At 36.6% G+C, this 24052-nt stretch overlaps 1 protein-coding gene across 1 annotated transcript in view; it reads right to left on the bottom strand.

Moving 5' to 3' along the window:
* LOC110093724 (putative vacuolar protein sorting-associated protein 13A) overlaps positions 1–24052 on the bottom strand; it is a 40828-nt gene that overhangs the window by 2699 nt on the left and 14077 nt on the right. The window contains exons 12-14 of the mRNA XM_028699327.1: positions 16737–16832; positions 16517–16584; positions 28–148 (exon numbers count right to left, since the gene is read on the bottom strand). Of these exons, the coding sequence (XP_028555160.1) occupies positions 28–148; positions 16517–16584; positions 16737–16832 (285 nt within the window). The remainder of the gene's footprint in view (positions 1–27; positions 149–16516; positions 16585–16736; positions 16833–24052) is intronic.

The raw sequence follows: 24052 nt of genomic DNA, 5'->3' as shown, positions 1-24052 counted from the left end.
TTAGAATATGTGGATAAAAGAAGTTACCCTAGTATGCAACGTAAAATGACCAAAATCCAGAAGAAACTGGCTGCTCCAAGCTGAAGATTGGCAGGATCTCATTGGAATTCTGACTTTTGGAGCATCAAAATCAACATCAAGTGAAAACCTGTATTATAAACTTATCAGCAGTTCAGACGGCAATAAGATAGAAAATTTTCTACACACAAAATTCATAATACAAAGAAAATCAGGCAAACAAATATATTGTAGCCACAGATTTAATAAATAGAACTCTGTCGCAATTACAGAAATGAACTTAAAACCTGATGCATCCATGGAAACCAATTGATGCATCCCTCGAAGCCATCAAAGCAAGGAGTTGGAATTTGGGAATCAACTTTAGCATTTGAAATCTATAGGTTAAATTACGTATAGGTCCAGAAGGATTTGACCAAGAAATGATTAAATTCATCAATCTTTCATTTTTCCTAACTCTCAAAATTGATTTTAGTTTTATTTTAGTTCAGTACACAACGGCAAATGCATAAATGGATTGCTAAAAAACCAAATTTCTGGCACCATTAACACACTGACTTTTGATATTTTCCACCAATCACGTAGTTGGTTGCTTGTCATTGTCATTGCCAGCTGATGTTCAACAATCAAACACTTGTTCACAATGTGCCTAACAGGACTAATTACTATATCCTAATCATTTAGCTTATTTATATAATTAATAGTTCATTATTTGTTTGCTTCAAGATAATTTATAGAAAATTATCCTATCAACCTTTTAAAGCATTCATCGATAAATATGCTTAGTTGTAAAAGCCCTTGAATTCTAGATCTAATGCTATGGCAACTTTGAACGAGGAAGATTGAGTACACCTAAGAGAATTGGAAGATACAACTTAGGAGAGTACATCATAGTTTTGACAACTCAATCTCATAGCAATAGGACCTTGAGAGTGATTGAATTAAATGATGTTGATGAATAATGATTTTCATTGGATGGAGGGGACTATATGCCTTAATGATTCTATTAAATTAAGTATTCAGTCTAATTATTGGCTATTGAGCATGATCGTACAAACATTCCATGTGAATGCTAGAATGCTAGTCATGTGCATGATAAGGATGGAACTCGGAAGATAACCAAATCATGTAAGAATATCTGAGTAACCAATCTCAACCAAACTGATCAATTTGGGTCAATACTTAAAATTCTTTGTTCATATCTTGCCCCCAAACAAGTGGACTCATTATAATGGGTTGGTTCTCAAAGAAAATTTGTAAAGGAAATAATATTTAGAAAAAATATATATTAGCAAAATTCAAATGCGCAAATGTAATCTTGATATATTACCATAATTTTTATATTTAAAAGTTTTGAAGTGATACTTCACAATTTTTTTTATGGTTGCTTGCAATTTGCTTAAAACATAAACATCTGCCATAACACATTGCAAGGCTAAGTTGCACCACCAATGATAACTTACGATGGTGAGCTCAATTGCATTAGATGTGTATCCCAATAACATGATAAGTTCTAGATGTTAATGTTCCATCTCTCAAAAAGGGCATTGAAGCCAATGAGAATGTGTGCTTTCATTTAGAGGATAGAAAAACTACTTGATACTGACCATCTGATCAAGATTTATGTATGATCCAAATGATGCAATTAATAGTCATTTTTCCTATATTAGCCATTAATTTCAAGGAAAATTAATTTATTTTATTTTGGTTGTTTGATTGTTTATCTTTAACAAGCACATTTGCATAATTGCACCCAAAAGATTAATTCTACGAGAAGAAAACTATATTTTATTTATGAGGATAGAAAGGCTATTGGTTTACTAGGTATATTGTTGTGCTTTCTCCCTCTTTCTCCCCTACTTGGCTTCCCTCCTCTCACTCTCTCCCCAACCCATCTCTCCTTCCCTTTCCTCCTTAAACTAAATAACCAGTCTATCATATAATGTATCCTACAATCAGATAAATGAAAACGAGATTAATTAGTTTCTCCACCAGTCACCACGCTATGTAAATTTTTTATATCCAAGTAATCATTTGAAAATGAATAGAGGTCAATGGCTCTCTCTTTTGATTCCATCATAATTATTATTTATAACATTTTGAAGAGCCAATGTAACCATCACCACTACCAATATTACAATCATTAACAGCACACACGCTTCCACCACCATCACCACTGAAACAATTATTACCACCACAACATCACTATCAATCTAGCACCACACGATGACCATCATCTTGCCCAAGCCACCCCTAACCACTTCTCAAGTTGTCAGCTCCATTATCCAAACTATATCATATAAATCCTTCTTCAATCTCCTCATTAATAACCACCACGACACTTTCTTTGTCACTACCCGGCCCGGATGCCCGATTTAACGAGGCATGAATGAAAAGTTGGACGGTAGTAACAATTCAATTCGTATCACTAACAATTTTAATATAAAATTTCTCAAAGCAACTGAAGAGCCACTATTATAAAATATTCTATTCAATCTACGGACGGTAGTACCACTTTTGTCAAACTCAACATTTATTCAGTCATAATTTATTTGTTTTCATTGGTGCGACGTCTTCTGTAGACATATTCTTCTCTTTCTGTCATTTCTATTTGATGAGGACATCAGTAGGAGATTTTGATGCGTCTACCATTGGAGGAATCGTCATTTCATTTATTCCTTAATGTTGCCCGCAAACTTTATTCAACTCTCATTCAAATGGATTGGATTGCAACTTAGTCTCTTGTATTTTCAATTTAGTGTGCATTTTAGAACTAAAAAGTCAATTAGGTTCCCTGTGTTCAAAGTTGATTTAAGTCCTTTGTTGTTTAAGTTTTGTTCAAGTCCCATGCATATGTTCAATCAAGTTCAAATTCTGTTCAAAGGTTCATAAGTTCGAGTCAAAGTTCTTTGTCATTAAATGTACAAGTTCAAGTTCTTTACTTCGTTTATTTGAGTTCGAGTTCACAAGTCCTATTATCCTTTGAGTTCGAGTTCACAAGTCCTATTGTACTTTGACTTCAATCAAGTCCAAGTACGATCTTATATTCACCCAAAATTTCGACAGCCTCCAGGCATCTCCCTCATTTAGGGGAAACTACAAGAAACTGGGTCTTCCCACCATTCTAAGAAAAGCGTGTATGGTAGGTGTCTTTAGACACCGCTACCGTAAAATCTTCAATCCCATCATGCTAGAAAAAAGCGTGTATAGGTCTTTGGTACCTGTTTCAAAATAAAAGTAGTTTGCTTTCCCAGCAGGTAGAGAGCCACGTACGGGTACTTAGAATTGTCCTCGCCGTGCTACAAAGAGCATGTATAGGGCCTACTCGCCTCGCCTAATGTGCCGCACCAGGTTCTCTTCCCACCACGCTAGAGAAAAGCATGTACGGATAATTTTTCGACTCGACACGAACACCAAGAATGGGATTTTGAAATGAACAAAAAGAATTTTCTTTCTTTTTCTTCCTTTTCTTTTTTTTTATGATAATAATAACGATATCTTTCTTGTTATTATTAGCACATATTGATAATATTATTAACAATAATATTATCATTAATAATATTGTTAATAATAACAACAATAATTACAACCAGCACAATAATTATTATTATTATTATTATTATTATTATTATTATTATTATGAGGTAATAATAATAATAACATTAGTATTAATATTACAATTATATTATTATTATGTCATTATGAATTCATCCATGAGTAATAGCTTAGGCTGGCTCTGGCTACAGGTAAGGATCGGATGGGTTAAGGCTTCGGCAGAGCAGGTTTTGGCGATGGTTAGGGAGCTGATATAGGGAATGAGATGGAGGGAGAGAGGTGTAAGACTTACGGATCGGAAGCAGCGATAGTTTCCGTCTGTGGGTGCAAATGGAAACAACGACGAACGATGAATTATGTGAGATAAGAATAAGCTAGATAATGAATGGAAACCATAATTAAATTAGTATATGAGATTTTAAACTAGATAACGAATAAACTAATTTTATATTATGTTAAATTATAAATTAGATTTAGGCAAACGATGAATTTATGAGATAAGAATAATTTGTATAGAAAAATAAGAGTATATTTTAATAAAATATAAGAAAATGTAAATGTTAAAGTTTTGAGATCAATTCGTATTATTAAAAAAAATATCTTTTGTATAGCTGTTAAATTTATCAACCTAGAAGTAAGGAGTAAGAGCAAAGCAGGGCAATATCTAAGATCAAGGTGAATACATATTTATATTATTAAAGCAATGATGTTGTTCTCTCTTCAATTAAATGATATGAAAGATAATAATACATGTTTATCAAGTTTTTAGTATTGGCTACATCATGTTTTGTCTTTCTCATATCTTATGATTGATAATTTCGAATCTAATGTAATTAATATATTGTGTTCCACATTATCATACAAAGTGAATGAATATTATAAGAATGAAATGGCTAGATAGATATGCTTGTATATGTATGTTGAATGATGGAGCACATCCCTTTATGATAGTAGCTGGGGACGCAATATAAATGTGCACGAAAATAGAAAAAGATTACCTTAATTGATAATATTTTAGATGATGGCTCATTTGACGGTTGCATTATTTACGAAAAAAGATAAAGATATGATATACGCATAACATTGCTTTTCATGTTTGAAATGCATTTAAATGTAATTACTTTATATTTGGAAATGAGCATGCATATCATTTCAAAGCCCTTGATGCGGACATCGGTACGAAGATTTGGCACATCTATCACAGGAGGCGTCGTAAATCGACGGCTATAATTTAAATCTTCAATTATGATTTATTTTTCTGAATTTTAGTTTTTATTTGATGTATTTCCTGCTTTATCCCTAAGTTAATTTATGTGACTGTTGTGGCCTAAGGGGCAATTTTATATTTTGAGTTTTCTTATGTTGTGGCCTATATATAGGGCCTTAAGCTATTGTAATGATGATGGATGATTGATATTAAAAATTTGAGTTCAACACTTGTGTTCTTGTGAAGAGGACGATAGTGAGATTCCTATGGGAAGGAATCGGAGTTTCACCAGCCGCCGGATGGGTCCGAGCTCGTGACTTGAAGTCCCTGGGAGAAGGGCAAAGCATCACCCGTCAGTCTTTGGAAGAGTCCAAGGCTCGCGGTTTTTATCTTCTATCTTTGTTTTTGTGTTGTTCCTTCTTATTGCTCCTCGTAGTAATATCTTAGTCTTTATTTTCATCCTCTTCATCGTTCCCCTCCTTCCGGCCATCCCCACCACCAACCACACCCGTCCAAACCGCCGGCCATGACACCCTAGCCGCCGGCCTCACCTTTCCCCCGTCTTGAGTTTCCCAATTTGGGGTGATTGACATTTGGACTTAATTTGAAATTCGAATTATCTAAATTTCAAATTCAAAATTTATTTCCTAATTTAGTTCGCATAAATTAAGAAAGCATTTAATTTAAATCAATTGGAATTTGGGTGAGCAAATCTTAGGCAGTTGTCAAATTCAAATTCATGAAATTTGACAATTGAAAAGCTTTCCTAATTTGCCATTCTATTTTTGGAAAGTTCTTAAATTAATTCTTTTGAATTTCAAATTCAATTGGATTTGGTTAATTACTTCCCAAATCCTAAATTTACATTTATACACCTCATCCCCAAATTCCCTCTTGCCCATTAATGATGCCGGCCCCTTCATTGGCTTGGAGTTAGAATTATTTCCTTAAGCTAAGTATCTCTTTTGGAAATATTTCAAATTCACCAGATCTCCTCTTAACCGAATTTTCCCCAAGTCCTAAGCTTTAATTTTATTTCCTAAAATCAGAAATCAGATTTTGGAAATAAAATTCCCTCCTCAGCTTTAATTCCTATTCTAACTCCCCAAATCAATTCCCTGATTTTGAGGAATTGAACTCCATTAAATTCCCTGTGTCCCGCCATCCCCCCCTCTACTCCTAATTGTTCCAGCACATTTCTCTAGCCAAGACCCCTGGATGGGAATTTTCTTCTCAGCTTTTCTCTTCAAGTCCAGGCCGAAAATCTCAAGGCCCCACCTCCATTAATTCCTTCCAAAATCCAGCTTCCCTTTTTGGAATTCAATCTCTGCTTTCCCTCTTGCTCCACCGCCATCTTCGTCTCTCCCTCTTGCCCGAGAAAGCTCCCCAAGTCAAGAGTTTTTGAGTTGGAAATTATTCACAGCTTTCTCTCCACGTTGAAGGCTTGTTTATTCTCTCCAATCTCCCTATATTCTAGTCCATCGAAACCAGAAAACTTTTTCTCATATTTTTTTTGTTTGGAATCTAAAACTGTTTTCAGATTCTACAAGAGGAGTTGGTGCTTGTTCTCCCTCCTCTTTCAAGAAAGAATTCTGAATTCTCTCAGGTTTTGGGGAACAAAGCTGAAAGTGTTCTCATATTTTTGAGAAGAGATCCTCTCCCTAGCAAATCCTCCTACCCGTTCTACATTAGTTTGGTATCAGAGCATGGATTCGGATCAACTTGGAAGGACTCTAGACTGGGTAGTAGGTCAACTGGGCACCATTAGTCAACGTCTCAAGGAGAATCAAGTGGCCTTAGCCGACTTCCACCGTCAAACAATCGAACGATTCGATAACCTAGTGCGAGGTAGGACTGACCCACAGCTTTACACACCTTCAAGATCCCCTTCATCCAAGGATAGAAAAAGGGCACTAAGAAACAGAGAAATAATGGATAGAGTGGACAAATGGATGGAGGCCAATGAAGCTTTTAATTTCCCACTCACTGTGCAAATCAAAGAGAAACATAATGTGATCAAGGAAGAACATGAAGAAGAAGATGAATTGGTTGACAAGGAGAAATGCATGACTGCAAATAACGCAGAGAGAGACTTGGTTGATTCAATTACAACTCCTACAGATGCAAAAGTTTCTCCTGACCCAGTTAGCACTCCTATAACAGAGTAGGTTGATAAAGCTCTGGAAGTGATATCCATAAAACTCAATATTGCTCCTTTCGCTAGTGAAGCCATGTATGAGAGTGAACAAGTTCCTGCAGGCGAAAAGAAGTGCGACCGTTTGGGAGGTGATCCCTTGACTATGGTTAAGGAAATTGGCGAGCTAAAGTGCAACAAGCAAGTTGACCTCGTGGGCAACCGAGGCTGTTTGAAAATCTTTGCAAAAAAGCCATCCGGTTTATTGTATATTTCGAATAAAGAAACTATGTCTCCAAATAACCGTCCAGAGTTGTACATGAGCAGTTGTGATGCTAACTCGACGGAGTCGAGTATTCTCCCACCTGGGGAGAATGATGCGGACATCAGTACGAAGATTTGGCGCATCTATCACAGGAGGCATCGTAAATCGACGGCTATAATTTAAATCTTCAATTATGAGTTATTTTTCTGAATTTTAGTTTTTATTTGATATATTTTTTGTTTTACCCTAGGTTGATTTATGTGAGTGTTGTGGCCCAAGGGGCAATTTTGTATTTTGAGTTTTCTTATGTTGTGGCCTATATATAGGGCCTTAAGCTATTGTAATGATGATGGATGATTGATATTAAAAATTTGTGTTCAACACTTGTGTTCTTGTGAAGAGGACGATAGTGAGATTCCTATGGGAAGGAATCGGAGTTTCACCAGCCGCCGGATGAGTCCGGGCTCGTGACTTGAAGTCCCTTGGAGAAGGGCAAAGCATCACTCGTCAATCTTTGGAAGAGTCCAAGGCTCGCGGTTTTTATCTTCTATATTTGTTTTTGTGTTGTTCCTTCTTATTGCTCCTCGTAGTAATATATTAGTCTTTATTTTCATCCTCTTCACCGTTCCCCTCCTTCCGGCCATCCCCATCACCAACCACACCCGTTTAAACCGCCGGCCATGACTCCCTAGCTGCGGCCTCACCTTTCCCCCTTCCTTCTTGAGTTTCCTAATTTGGGGTGAATGACATTTGGACTTAATTTGAAATTCTAATTATCTAAATTTGAAATTCAAAATTTATTTCCTAATTTAGTTCGCATAAATTAGGAAAGCATTTAATTTAAATCAATTGGAATTTGGTTGAGCAAATCTTGGGTAGCTGTCAAATTCAAATTCATGAAATTTGACAATTGAAAAGCTTTCCTAATTTGCCATTCTATTTTTGGAAAGTTCTTAAATCAATTCTTTTGAATTTCAAATTCAATTGGATTTGGTTAATTACTTCCCAAATCCTAAATTTACATTTATGCAAGCATGACACCTCATCCCCAAACTCCCTCTTGCCCATTAATGACGCCGGCCCCTTCATTGGCTTGGAGTTAGAATTATTTCCTTAAGCTAAGTAACACTTTTGGAAATATTTCAAATTCACCAAATCTCCTCTTAACCGAATTTTCCCCAAGTCCTAAGCTTTAATTTTATTTCCTAAAATCAGAAATCAGATTTTGGAAATAAAATTCCCTCCTCAGCTTTAATTCCTATTCTAACTCCCCAAATCAATTCCCTGATTTTGAGGAATTGAACTCCATTAAATTCCCTGTGTCCCGCCATCCCCCCCTCTACTCCTAATTGTTCCAGCACATTTCTCTAGCCAAGACCCGTGGATGGGAATTTTCTTCTCAGCTTTTCTCTTCAAGTGCAGGCCGAAAATCTCAAGGCCCCACCTCCATTAATTCCTTCCAAAATCCAGCTTCCCTTTTTGGAATTCAATCCCTGCTTTCCCTCTTGCTCCACCGCCATCTTCCTCTCTCCCTCTTGCCCGAGAAAGCTCCCCAAGTCAAGAGTTTTTGAGTTGGAAATTATTCACAGCTTTCTCTCCACCTTGAAGGCTAGTTTATTCTCTCCAATCTCCCTATATTCTAGTCCACCGAAACCCGAAAACTTTTTCTCAGATTTTTTTTGTTTGGAATCTGAAACTCAGATTCTACAAGAGGAGTTGGTGCTTGTTCTCCCTCCTCTTTCAAGAAAGAATTCTGAATTCTCTCAGGTTTTGGGGAACAAAGCTGAAAGTGTTCTCAGATTTTGGAGAAGAGATCCTCTCCCAAGCAAATCCTCTTACCCGTTCTACATCAGCCCTTGTGTTACTATAATTTATAAGCATGAATTACTCAATTATTTTATGACTCACTCCTTTTATTGAATATCAATTACAAGTATTATTCAAAAATTTAAAATGAGTAGAATATAAGATAAATGTGTATCGTAGGTGTGATGCTAAAAAAGAAAGTTATTTATTGCATCTTTTTTCTTATTTAGTGATTTTTAGTGGCTCTTTCAATTATTGATGATAGTTTTAGAAATAGAAAATTTAATCAATCATTCGACCGTCTGTTCCTGCCTTGTTAATTTGAGCCTCTGAGCCGAGTCGTAACAATGGACTTCACAAACTTGATTTTAGCACGTCCAAAAGATGGTTACTCATAGCCCATGATCGACGTTTTGGTGGACTTGACAATGGGATACTCAATATAGAATTTACTAAATGCTTTATATAGCTACCATCATATCAAAATGCATTCGGACGCCTACGAGAAAACAATCTTCATTACAGTAAAAGGCTTGTATTGCCATAAATCATGCCCTTTGGGTTAAAGAATACAAGGGTAACATGCTGGAGGATGACGAATAAGATCTTTAAAGAAAATAAAAGGAGAAACATTGAGGTCTACGTGGATGATCTCATGGTGAAAAGCAAGTTGCCCAGCCAACATGTTGAAGACCTAAAAGAGACACTCATCCCGCTCGAGAGATACAAAATGTGATTGAACCAACTAAAATGTGCATTTGTATATGTTCAGGGAAATTCCTAAATTTCGTCCAAACACCAGAAAGCATCAAAGTCAACCATAAGTAAAAACCATCTTTAAAAAGTGAAACTGCATCGAACAGCCAAAGAGGTGCAATGACTCACTAGGTGAGTACTAAGTCAACGAGCTAAATTATTTTATCTCCAGACTTAGAAAAAGATGTGTAATTACTATTATGCCTATAGGTCAGCGAGGATGTGATTAGTTCCATGCTTGTCAGGGAAAAAGGAAGCAATGGCCTTCATAAATATTTTGACAGGTAGTAATCAGATCCTAGCAAGCATATTCCTTCTGTGGAGCAAATGCCTCAATGAACTCACATGTGGGCTCCAAAGGAATTCACCCATGAACAAGAAGCCACTCGTCAAGACTCCAATCAAAGAGCTCGCCCTGCGTTGTGCAACCAAAAGGCCCTTTAACCAAGAAGGAAGGTAGTCAATCAGCTCGATTAACTCCGCACCCTCCAAACCCTTGAGCTCGCCAAACTCGTCTATATGAAAGCAAATGCCTCAACAATCCTACGCTCATTTTAGGTACAACTTATCCCAAGATCGGAAACTCACCATCCACACTCGTACTTCAACTAGCCTTCATTGGTAGGGTAACGTCGAGCCTCTTATATTATCCACCAACACTATAAGATAACCCTCTGTTTATGTATCCGTCCTCAAAACTCGCCCAGCACCTACTCGGCTTCCCCTAAAGCTCGCTCTTTGGCAAACTGGACATCAGATCTCTGATTTCACCTTTCCACGGGCCAACCGAGAGGCGTCACATGCCTTAAACTAGAGTGAAGTGTTCTACGGGCACCTATTTGTAGTTCATTCATTTTTTTTATTCCTTTATCTTTTCATGTAACCTTTCTTGTAGCGCTTAAACCCCTATAAATATTAGGTGATGTGGAACTTTAAAGGGATCAAAATTTTGACATTTCAGAGAACTATAAACCTTTTTGGTCTTAGATTATACTCTTGACTAAGATGGTGAAGACTTTGTTAACCTACACTTCTCTACTCTCCTTCCCACTTTCTTCTCACTTATTCTCTCTAACAAGTTTCCCTTAGCTTACCAAGTAAATCAGCTAGTAGGGTTTAGTATCATCCACCAAACAAATTCGGATCCAACACGTACAGCCTCCGGATTGTGTCTATTTTTTTCTTTTTGTTGGCCCATTTTATTAAGGAGTAAAAGCACAAGAACTTTGGTAAACAAACCTTTGTTGAGAGACATATTCTCCAAAAATAGTATAAAACTATTCTTATATTGACAGTGCTAAATACCTGAAATTAAGTTTTAAATTGGATTAGTATAAAAGAGTGAACTTTTTGAAAGATATAACTAGCTTCTTATTTTTCTTTAATTAGAGAAATCATAGCTCTAGTATGGCCATCACGGAAAGATATAAACCAATTATCATTCAAGATATAGTTTGTCCAAGATGGTCCTCAAATGTTACTATGAATAACAACAAGAGATGTGAGGCATTGTAAGGATGACTAAAGTAAATATTTCGATTGTGATTAGATAATTGGCAAGTTCCATATTAGAAATATTCCAATAGAGCGGAGAACATTATTTATAGGTACATGAAATTAAAATGGCCAAGACAAAAAATGAAACAATAATATTTTATTTTCATTAGAGGAAAATATAAACTGAGCATGTCTCTCATGCCTTTTTTTATCCTCAACATTCAAGAAGCAGAGGCCAACATTTTCATTCACATTGCAAATTATCCTTCCTAAGACCATATCCAAGAATTTATAATTATTAGGAAGAAATTCAGCTTCAATCCATTTCTTTGGTATGTGTTGATTGATAATAAGTTAAAAAAAAAAATTAGGAACCAACAAAAATGTAAAACCCGCAAAACGTCGTTTTAGACCTCGCACGCTTTTCAAAGCGTCGCGACGAGTTTTAAGTGGGAAATTCGAGGATGTCGGGTTTCGATGGAGATAATTTTGAAAAATTCTACGCAAAATTCGGTCGTGACAAAAAATAAGTTAAGAATCAATAAACTAATGACGTTTGCAGTACCAACTACTTGTTATATTGATTTATCAAAAATTCTGACTGTATAGTTCATTAAAAGAAATAAGAGTACCAAATAAGGATATCTATTTTATTCCCTGTCATATGATCAAAGGCTCCAAAGCCCGTGATCAATGATTGTAGATATCTATTATAGATGTTAAGGCATTTAAGACAATGCCTTGTTGAGCCATTACAATGATGTTGATTTTAGGTGCTTAAGAAGTGGTTTGAGCTGAATAACTGATGAGTTGGAAAAGGTTTCTTGAATAAAATTGTTGCCATGGGATTTTGATTCGCAACAGGAGGACGCATTAGAGAAGGAGCTTCTTTCCAAAGTCATTTAATGTTTAACCATCACAATTGTTTAAATCGGGGGATAAAACTTTGTAGGAATTATGAGAAAAGATTAGAAATTTAATAGGCATTAGAATACAGAGGATAGCTCTAATAACATGCTGAAAAAAAAAATGAGAAGAATGTTATACTGTTTTCATTTTCTATTAGATTAGAATGGTACAGATTTTATGGGAGAAACGTAACCCAATTAGTGGCTCTAGAATGGAAATAAAATTAAAGTGTCATAAGCTGCCAATAAGGCGAAATAGGGAAAATTTAGAATCCAAATCAGAGAATGAATTCAGGGTATAATGTTTCTGAGTAGAAAACTGCAATCATTAGCATATGGAAAATTTTGGTTTTCCAAGCTAGATCAGCCAGCGGATTATCCAGAAATGGATCTTTTAGATATGTAAGGTTGGAGTCGTTGGACAAGTGCAGCTGGCAGGATTCCAAGAAAAGCTGGAAATCTGTAATTCCATTGGACAGCTAGGAAAGGGGATTCTGGAATGGGAAATAAATTTGCTGCAATTTTCAAAGTTTCCAAATTGGTCTCCCGAAAATCTGCCATTTGTTATAGAGATTTCCTGACAAGACTTCGGGATTTCCAAAATAAAATTGCTATTGTCAAGTCGTATAATAGTATAAAATCAAGCATATCTCCTCCCATCACATGCATATTTCTTATTATGTACCCACCATGAATCCTATCATAGATCAGTATACTAGAACTTACACATTTATTTAAGTCAACCCAAATTAATATCCTCTTTCTCAAGCATCATAATTGATTAGTCTATTTTCAAAATATATTTTAAAATTATCTTCTAGTACAACTTGAAAAGCAAAAGAACCATCGACACCTTGCTATCCTTAAGAGAAAATTAAATCAAACTATAACTCACTCTGTTCACCTCAACATATTTATCATTCAACTCTTTTCCACTACTACGCTTACATCACTTCTATTTTTAACATTTCAAACGTATAATAACTTAGAATCCTCCCCAATGGTCTAAGAGTTTGCACTATTTCATCAGGCTTTTTATGAGAAAAAGTAACATTTATTCTTTTTCTAATCATTACAATAAGACACGTATGAAATACCTAATAAAAATGTCATTAACATCAATTCTTTAACCTCAATGAAGACTCACTTGAGAAAGCATACCTATCATTTTTCTGCAGCAAAACTGATGAGGACATCATAATTCGCCACGTGTACCATCGTCGGAGACGCAAATCGACGGCTACAATCCAAAGCATTTGTTTCTAATTTGCTTTGTATTTTATTTATTCTCGCATTTTAATTTCCAGGCTCGCCCCTGTGGGTATTTAGTCGTAGCCCTGTGGGCATTTGTGTCTTTCTAGCTTTGTCTTATCTTGGCCTATTTAAAGGAGGCCTCATGCATTGTAATAGATGATGAATTGTTAATGAAAATTTTAATACTACTTGTTTGATCTCTTGGTGAGTTCATGAGAGGAGAGACCCGAGGGTAAACGCAATACCCATCAATCTTGGTGGATTCCAAGGTTCGCGGTTCTTTAATTCTTCTTTTCTTTTTATTTTCTTGTGTTAAATCCCCTCCCCTAAACCTTCTTCCGCCGGCCTCTCTCCAACCCCACATCCCTCTGCTCCCCAAAACTGAGGCCCCCCACCTTTGCCGTTGGCCTCCTTGGGCCGCCCAAGCCGCCGGATATTTCCACCACCAGCCGGCCGGCCATCTAGCCACCGGCCTCCAACCCTCCACCCGCCGGCCCATCTGTCCCCCAAGCCTAAGCATTTGAAATTCAAATTTCGAAGAGGCATTAATTGCTTTCCTAAATTAAGTTCAAGAAATTAGGAAAGTTACTTAAATGAATTTCAATTCAAATTTGAAATTCAAAAAGCTTTCCAAATACTATAACTAATTTTGGAAACCCCTCTTTAAAATAAAATCTGAATTTTAATTCAGATTTTTTTTAATGCTTTGAATAATGTGTGGGCCCCACTTAATTAACCATAATTCCCCTCTTCCCTCTCTCTATTTGGCCGGGCCCCTTCATTGGGCTTATCTCTCTCCTATTGCATTAATTGCTCCTCAATTACTCTCCCCCTAATCCCTCATAAACCGCCGGCCCCTCCCCATGATGGAATTAATTTGATTTTCAAATTAATTCCCCCCATCCCACCTAATTAGAAATCAAATTCATATTTCTAAATTTTCTCCCAATCCCCAAACCCCTACTCCTTTTCTTTATTTCTTTCCCATAATGACCTCCCACTCAACTCCTTAATTTGAATCCAATCAATTCATATTGGATTTGACTTATTCCAATCAGCATTGACGGAGAGTTCTGGGAAGGAAATGCTTCGTTTCCCTGCAGCCCCTCTCCCCCCCCCCCCCCCCCCCCCCCCCCCCCCCCCCCTACTTCTCTTCCCTGTAGGGGATTCCTGGATGCTGCCTGGAATTAAAGCAGCATAATCCTACTGCTCTGCTTCCCCAGTAGACCCGTATTGTTGCCTAGGACTCCTCTAACAGGACAAACTGCTGTCCCATCTCCTTACTTGCTGTTTGGACTGATGTTGGAAGTATTCTGAAGGCCAAAAGGGTTTCTTAACCAACACTTTCTGCTTCCTACACGTCTCCAGTTGCTGTCCAATCAGTTTGGTGGCCATATTTCGCTGCCCTGCTGTCTGAGAAATCAATGATCACCTTCCTAAATGTGTCCAAGCCTTGACGTTGCTGATTACTCTTCATCCAGTGGCTTGGTGATCAAACCGGAAGCTTCGCATTCTCTGATTATTTCGGTAAACTCTCCCCCAAATCATTAAATCTCTTAGTCACTGTTCAAATGTGGTTTATAAATGATTCATGAAAATTCTCGTCACTCTCTCCGCTAAACCCTCTTAACTAGATAAGTTGAGTGAGGGATCTCCTTGTAGTGACTAGTCTTATTATTAGTGTAGGGATTTCTTGTTGAAACCACTCATGCATGCAACATAGATTAAGTTGGCTATTTTTTTTTATCTTAACTTCTATACATGTGGTTTAGCCTAAGCTTGTCTTACCGCTCTTTGTGTTTTATTGCGTCGTTTAAATTCACCATTAAGATATAATTATTTGTTCAAGGAATATTAAGTGTGCAAATTTCATTAAGTAACTCATCTTCACATGTTTGTACTACATCAAAAACAGCATAAGATTTCAGAATGGAAATAAAAGGTTGTTCCATCGCAAGAAATAGTAACATTATCATCACACAAAGAGTTCAAATACTAGTAATTACATGTCTTTCTCCAGCAGATCTCTATTCTTCAATTTTATAAAAATAATATATGAAGAAATATAAAGATTCAAAATTTCCTTACAAGAGAACAAAATGAGATAAAATGTATATTAATTTACAAATAGCATGCAAGAACATAGCTGAAATAAGAACAAAAACAAGACTAACATTTTATTATCATACTAGTACATTAGCACGATCCAACATATATATGGAGTGCAATTTTCAATAGTAAAAGACCTAGTGAGGGGAGTGTGACTTTGGACTATCAAGTCATTAATAAGAGTACACATTTTAGATATCTTGAATCTATTGTTCAGAGTGATGGTGAAATAGATGGGAATATTATCAGCAGAATTCAAGTTGGATGATTGAAGTGGAGGAATGCATCGGGCTTGTTGTGTGATAGAAAAATACCCCTCAAACTAAAGGAAAATTCTATAAGATGGTGGCGAGGCCTGCAATGCTTTATGGCGTCGAATCTTGGCCATTAAAAGAGAAGCATAATACTAAGTTAAGTGTGGCAGAGATGAGGATGCTCAGGTGGATGAGTGGCTTTACCCTTAGAGATAGGATACGAAATAAGCATATACGTGAAAAGTTTGAAGTAGCTTCAGTAGAAGATAAGATTAGAGAGAGTCTCCTTAGATGGTTTGGTCACATAAAACGGCGGCCTTCCAATGACCCATTTAGGAGAGTAGAGCTATTAGATTTGACTTATGTTAAAAAAAGTAGAGGCATACCTAAAAAGACTTGGTTAGAAAATATTAGGAATGGCCTTTCTTTATTAGATTTAAACGAGAATTGGACTTTTAATATGACATAATGGAGAAAAAATATTCATATAGCAGACCCCAAGTAGTGGCATAAAGGTTTGATGTTGTTGTACTAATACATTAGAGAGAGACACACACACACACACACATATATATATATATATATATACATACAGAGAGAGAGAGCGAGAGAGAGAGAGAGAGCGAGAGAGAGAGAAGCACACACACATGGAGACCAACAATTAAGGCTCAATTGTAGTGAAAACTGTAATCCATGCTGGGAAATGTTCAAAATCACACGTGAATGAGTAAGAAACAATATTATATCAGGAACCTGCTCTTCTCCTCTAATACCATTTGAAGTTGTTCCTGAGCTTTCCGGGTCACTTGTTCTATCTTCATCTGCACTCAGTAAATATGTTAATGTTATTAAGGATACAATTAAAAACAATAAATTTCATTCAGTAGCAGGAAATCAATCCAAAAAAGACTAAATGGCAAAGAAGCGGATACCTAAGCTAATCATCAATTAAAATAACCACAAAAATGAGTACCTGCAAAGCAGTAGCAGTTTCCATCGTGACAGTCGGGCTTATGGCATTGCTCCTTTTAACAAATTCCATAAAACGAACATAGCTCTCCATTAAGATCTGCCAATAATTATATCAACAATAACAATTAATATCCATAAACATAGGAAAATTATTACCATTTTATTCCTAAATTACAATAATTTGAAAAGGGAGAGGATAAAAATGATATGATCAGCATTCACAAAGCATTCTTATTACTAACTGAAGACTGCTTGACCATAGAAAAGATTAGAAGAATGAAAATAATTTTGAAAATCAAGGGTGATGGTGAAGATCTTATTTCCAATAATCACAGAGCATTGCCGCTGGAAACTAATTGAAACAGTCCAATGTAGTTGTGGGCTCCGAAAATTCGGCCCCGGCCTCCGCTCGCTTTTCTTATTCGGCGAGGGAGTTTTAACGAACTAAGTTCCGGGGTAAATTTTGGAAGGCAGATGGGTTTGTAGATAAGACACTACCCAGAGATTTCGCCCTCATTTTGCGAGGACTTTATGATCTGAGTTCTGGTTTCCTATAGGCGCAAGCCCCTATAGTTAATTACCCCTCTCGATCACGAGAGAGTTTTATTCCGGCGTCCGTTCCGCGGAAATCTGAAGCAGTAAAGCGTTATGCATCTCTCATTAATTCTTTGATTCAGATCTCGAAGGGATTTTTACAAGTGACACGCGGAACCTGAACGGCCGACAATGGTGCCTGTGACCATTAAAAGGGGCACTGACGCGTAAAATCCTGCCGTAACATCTTCCGAGTCGTGTAAATAACGCTATCCTGCCATGGTGGTGTTCTCCACCTCTCGTAGTGTAATAATCTTATCTATGTATACGGTAAAAACACTGTACGTATTATATATTAGTAGTTTCATCAGAGGGGGATAACTATATTATAGCGGGTATCATTATATAGATCATTATACGTAGTATGTTCTTACAATAATATCTGCAGTGTATACCAATTTGGCGGGAAACTGCCAGGTTAGTAATATAAGGAATGCAATCATATACCAACTTTATCAACGCTATCTCTTGATTCAGTGACTAATATCATAAGCATAAAGTTAAAGACTTGGTGGGTGTTTATTTTGCCGATATTCAAGCTATGACAGGCGAGCAATTCGACCAAAGAATTGATTTGAGTCGTAAATGGTGACATAAGGTTAGTCTGGTTGCCTAGGCATATTGTTCGACTACGAATTCAGTCGATGCATTTTAATTCGTTACAAGGTCAGTAGATTTCATGTAAGAAGTTGTCGCTGTTCTTCACTCTAGTCAACTGAACAGATAATAATTTGATTGCATACACATATTACTTGTTTCAACTTCTTCAGCACCTCCTATTTTTACTATGCAATTAGAACACCGAAACTTTTATTTGTAGAGAGGAGGAAAGCCGTCGGGGCCCGACCCTCATCTATACAGGTTATGATGTTCTCTTTGCTATTACAAAGTGTCTGTAGATAAGATGGAAAAATTATTATCATAACTCTACTTCTTCTTTTTTTAACATATTTTATGAGATTCGCTCTATGATGTATTTTGTGAGTTTGCGAGAGTAAGACTTTATTGTTGACATTCTCTGAACGCAATATGATTGTGGTAACAAGATGTTATAATATTTATGCTTAGTATAGCCTTCATTTGTCAAATGACGTATTGTATTACAATTACCAAATTAGCAGTGTTGAACAATTAGAGAAGAGTTATATAAAATGGCAATAATGCACCTATCCGGAATTGTAGTATCTGACCATTATTCTACAGTATAAGTAGATTAACTTCACACGGCAATCTGGTGTGACTATTACATTTATATTCTATTATAGGTGATTGTTGAGTTAGATTGACTAACTAGCTCCTGATCAATTTTATGTCCAATCAAAATTACTATAAAATTTTTTAAGAGACACTCAAAAGTGAATTGTTAATATCTTTAAATGAAGATGTAATACCTAAGATCAAAATTCGAGCAGAATTATTAATTATATTGATTAAACTGTCAAGTTACATATGAGCTTTTATGCTTTCTGTGATCATATCGAGTCTTGAGATTTACTATTTTGATATATTTGTAAGGCTTTGAATAGGCCTATAATTATCGGAATGATTACTTAAACAAAACAATATAATATTTCACTTCAATAATGCATGTTTATATAATAGATAAAATTTAAAATATCAGGCTAAGGACCGGATACTAACAATTCAATAAGTCTAATAATAACCTCTTCTAGGAAGTTATAAGTAATGAGTTTTGTAATAGAGAGATATAATCGAAAAGAAGCAATATTCGTCGTATCGACTATGATTCGTACTAATAACCTTACTCCATAGAGTCTCATTAAGAAAAAAACGACATAAGAGTAGGAGCCGAGCACACATCATGCCGGGTATGCAGAAACAAGAATTCGATGCAAATTTGACGTGCAAGCAAAGCTTTTGCAAGTCAAGCAGCAGTCCTAGGAAGACCGTCACTGTGTGGTACCAATAAGAATCCAAGATCATGCATGTGAGTCGGATGGGGCCCATGCGCGGGTTTCTAGGATGTTATTTAACTCAATTAACCATGATATTTGAATAGATAATTAACATAGGCTGATGCTTACACATTATAATTAAGTGTCACCAGTCAACTGGAATGATTACTATTTTATTGGAAATGAGTAAAGGAACAAGTAACACTAATCTAATTGCTTATACTTTAAAGTCGATAATATAGGAGATTGTCGGCTATAAGATACCGGTCAGTCGATTGGACATGAGATGCCAGATATTGGGCGAGTCATTTCGAGATACGTAACTGTTGTCGCAGCAGTCCATAGTATGCCTGTAGCTACACTTTGGATAGTATACAAGGTAGAGATAATATCGATTAAGATCTATCTCATTAATTCTCTGTAGTATCTATTTTGCGAGCAGCGGGTTTTCTGTGGCTGAGTCTGGTTGTAAGGACTGCGGGTAATAGTATCACAAGACTATCCACATAATATTGCCTAAAATCTCGATCCTAGCCCATAAAGACTCGAGACTGTGGGGTTAGAATAGATGTGAATCTAATGATCGTTTAGGGTAGTGTTATAAGCTTTTGTATCTCTGTTGCTTGCCAGTTATTGGCTTCAATTATTATGCAATAGCAATTCTAAGTAACAATGAGTATCATAGGGGAGTATGGTCTCTTTGAAAGGAGACAAATTATTGTGTTTTAATAGTTAAGTGTTACGTCGTCCGCCACTGTACAATTTTTAAGAGTTCGTGCACTATCAATGTATGTCAGTGTGAGCATAGAATAGCCATTTTTTCTGTGAATTCATATCACAACGTACGGATACAATTCTCCAGACTGTACACGATACTTCGATTGAGTTATGTTCAAATCGAAACGTCTCAGTGTTTCTCGTATCTATCCTAAAGTAGAGGCAACTGGCTTTAAATATAAATTTGGTTAATTATTGGTTCATTACGCATGAACTTGTATATATTCCGATTGAAGTGAAGTAAGTGATGTATGTTTGAATATCTTATCTCAAGATTGAACCCCGATCTTTGAGATTGATAAGAGTGATCAGCAAGTCAATAATTAGAGGACTGAGCATTTAATGAGATGTGTGGAATTGTTAATTATTGGTATGACAGACTATGAAACAATTCAACAATCTATCACATATTATTTTTCAATCACCCTTTGGTGGATGGTCTACCATACAATCTGTAAATTTGAAGAGAGGATGACTTTTGCGTTCATGTCATTCGACATCCAGTGTTCCGGATAGCATGTCAAATGTACGGCTATTGTTTATTGACCACTATGATCAATACTAAGAGCCTCGATCGTAATTACTTAACATGTATATCGTAGGAAGTATCCGTAGTATGATCTGAGATATTTTGCTTTGAGGAGCCATATCATGCTATTACTGTAGCCTTTTAGATGAGTTCGTAGATGTTATTTGGGTGCAACCAATAATCAACACTGACACGGTTGCGAATGAATTTTTTCGTCATTCTAGCTCGTATTCAAGCTTTATGTTAGCGAACATAAGAAATTTTACCTATATCACATAATTACTGGAATGACATTTGGTATCGTAGCTTTATGGAGATTGGTAACTGTGTCTTAGAGCGTTGGCCTTTCATTCTCTTCATACTATGATGAAAGCTATTTTGAACTGGTCATGACAGTACATCTTGCGGATCATATCTAATCCTAATAAAGAAGCTAAATAAAGATTCTTAGGATTCTCGGTTAAAGGTCTGTTATATTATAATATGCATTATTTGGTGGTAATTTGCTATCATTGATACAGACAGCTAGTTGGATGAGAAATTTAATGCTGATGCAACCTCTTGGCAGAAGGGATCCACTTGTGCAAGGGGATGGATTTATAAGGCGCCTTGATAGGAGAGCTGTAGAAGGGGATAGGAATTGTGAGTTTTTGATTTGGAGTGCACAGGAGTCCTTGACTGAAAGGGATCACAGTGGTCTGCTCCGATGTGATATATCTTTATTGTACATACATCTTCATTCGCACCAGCTCTGCTGCTCAATTAGATACAGCGTTCGAGTCTCTCAATATGGCCTAGTAAATCTTGATTAGAGGTTCAACGAATCGACATATATGGCGGTAGATTAGAGCCTGGAAGGTGGTGCATAGATGCATTCTCAAGAATGACTGCTTCTGCCTTCTCCCGTGCTAGTGGATAAAATAGAGAATTAGGTCATTTGTGCAATCTATTAGAGAGGGTGCATAGTCTGAGTATTGGTTTGAGCTCCTAGCCATGATTACACAGTAATGTGAAGTAATCCAGTAAAAGTGAGGTGTGTTAAAGGATTTTCTACCGTTGTTGTGGGGGGTAAAGATGAAGATACATTTTGATAGTAAAAAATTCCCCTCATCATCTCCGTTTGCAGATAGGTAGTGCATCTTAGACGAAGTGGCTTGGTCTATCTTGATTCCACAGTGATCAAATCTATATCTTATGGTGGTGTTTTACCATTTACTGTTTTATTTTCCTTTTTGCATCCTATAATTGCTATACACTATAATGCTTGTGAGAATATTAATGTTATATTATGACCTATAATTTGTTCCGATATCATATAGTAATATCCAAACTCACCTGACTTTCATTCCCAAGCTACTTACATGATACTTGTTTATATACTTTAGCAGTACTATTTCAGCATCTGTAGTTTGGTATAACTATGTATTTTTTGAAGATCTACCATCAAAATTAAAATTCCTATTTAGACTGTATGTGCTTATTTTACTGTTGCAAAAAAATATGCAAATTATACCACACGTCCCAAAGTGACTTGGCCACTATCTCGTACTTCACATAAGTTGAGTACACATTCCTTAAAAGTTGTGTGGCCCCAAGTCTTCATTAATAGGAGTCGACAAGTCCCCGTAATTATATAGATTACCTAGTAGGACAATATCGCAATACTTACTTTATTCTTGAGATAGAGGTTCAGTAAGACTAGATTCAATATATTTTAGGAAACCTGTCAAATGCAACACTCTTTGGAGCATAACCACAATAGACACAAAAAGTGTCAGCCTTTGAAATTTATAAATTATATTGCATTTACATTACAAGTGGTAGACAGTTGATGGTCAGTTTGATACTGAATTCGCGTAGCCACTAAAATACCTTAAGTCTTGCTTGATTATGCAGTCTGTTTTAATAGTTCAATAACCACTGAGTTGCTTTGAAACCTTTGCAACACCTTAGGAAACAGTATTAGGCAAGTTTCAATGTTATGAGTTATCATCGTCAATCATCCCTCTACCTATCGTCTGTTGCAGAATTGATCCTATAAATCTTTCTTTTCTATTTCTTTGTTTTCACTGTTTGATTTTATGTTTCACATTTCGAATATGAATTAGCTATATGTCTTTATCATAGTGTCTTCTTATGATGTTCAATTCAATGTCCATCGCTGAGTTGAGCTCTTAATTTCGTATGTTGCATTTGAATCAATTTGTTAAGGCAAATCTACGAGGTACCGTCTTCACCCACGTGCTGACCAATTCGTTGGGACATGTTGAAATTCTGCCTTTCATTTTTATTTAGAAACTGTAAAGCGGCGTCTTCCCCCGTCTTTATGGGCAGAGAGATACATGACTTCCGCCTAGAAACTGGGATACATCCTTATTAGCGCGCACCAAACACTATTGATGATAGGTCTCCTCGCACTGCAAATTACTAAGTTAGAGCTGGGTTAGTAGGTAGCCTTTATTAAAAGTCTATTTTCAGAATACTCAAAAATTAGACGAAATAGAGATATATTTATCTCTATAGAATTAATATGAATACATTCCAAGTTTGCGAGGGCACCGCGGCCCACTTGAGTGTATTCTCCACCACGCGCAATAAAAGGCGTGTATGGGGCGTCTGACGCGTATCCGTGTTTAAAAATGCGCACAGTTTTTTCCCCCGTCGGGGGTCAGATACTTATGAATATTCCGGCCGGCAGCAAAGAAAAGGGTACACTCCAGGCCGCCTGCCATCCCGTGTGCGTACGAACACGGTTTCCCTCCTACCACGGGCCACCAAAGGCGTGCTGACGTGGTTTGACCGGTCCGGACATGCAATGTCGAGACAGGATGGCGGTGAGGCTCGCTCACGCTTAACCTAACATAGAGGTCGTTGCGGTTGCCCTCTACCACGCTCAATAAAGGCGTGCATTAGGTAGGACCGCCGGCCCATCAAACGTTAGGTCAGATAAGAGGGCTAAAGTTCTCGTTACCTTGTCTGTAGTGTCGCGCACAGTTGCCCCTCTCCCACCACGCTCAATAAAGCGTGTATGGGTAGACAACTCGGCCAGCCGCATGACGATGTAAGAGAGAGAGGGGAGCGGACTGTCCGCCCTCGTTGTAGCGTCGGCCGGAGGTGGGCCCATCCACACGGCGCATATTAAAGGCGATTGTATTAGACGGTTTTCCAGGTCCGTGACTACATCGAGGACTATAAGGTCTGAGCTATTAGGGGTAGTTATACCTTCGGGCACGGCGACGGCGGTCAGTGGCTCGCGGATCGAGCGGGAGAAGGCCAACGAGCACTTGTACTTAAATTAATTTAAATACTAATAAAATTAAATTATAAATTAATTAATAACATTATATATAATATTAATTGATAATTAAATAATATAATTATTTCATAATATTTAATAATAATAATTAATCAACAAATTAATTAATTAATTAAATAATATATACTGGATAATTAACTAAGTTAATTATTAATGTAGCATAATTAATATTATTCTAACATATA

Source organism: Dendrobium catenatum, unplaced genomic scaffold, assembly GCF_001605985.2.
Source record: "Dendrobium catenatum unplaced genomic scaffold, ASM160598v2 fragScaff_scaffold_1247, whole genome shotgun sequence".
Classification (NCBI taxonomy): domain Eukaryota; kingdom Viridiplantae; phylum Streptophyta; class Magnoliopsida; order Asparagales; family Orchidaceae; genus Dendrobium; species Dendrobium catenatum.
The sequence above is the reverse complement of the archived record's forward strand: the minus strand, read 5'-3'. Positions and strand labels throughout refer to the sequence as shown.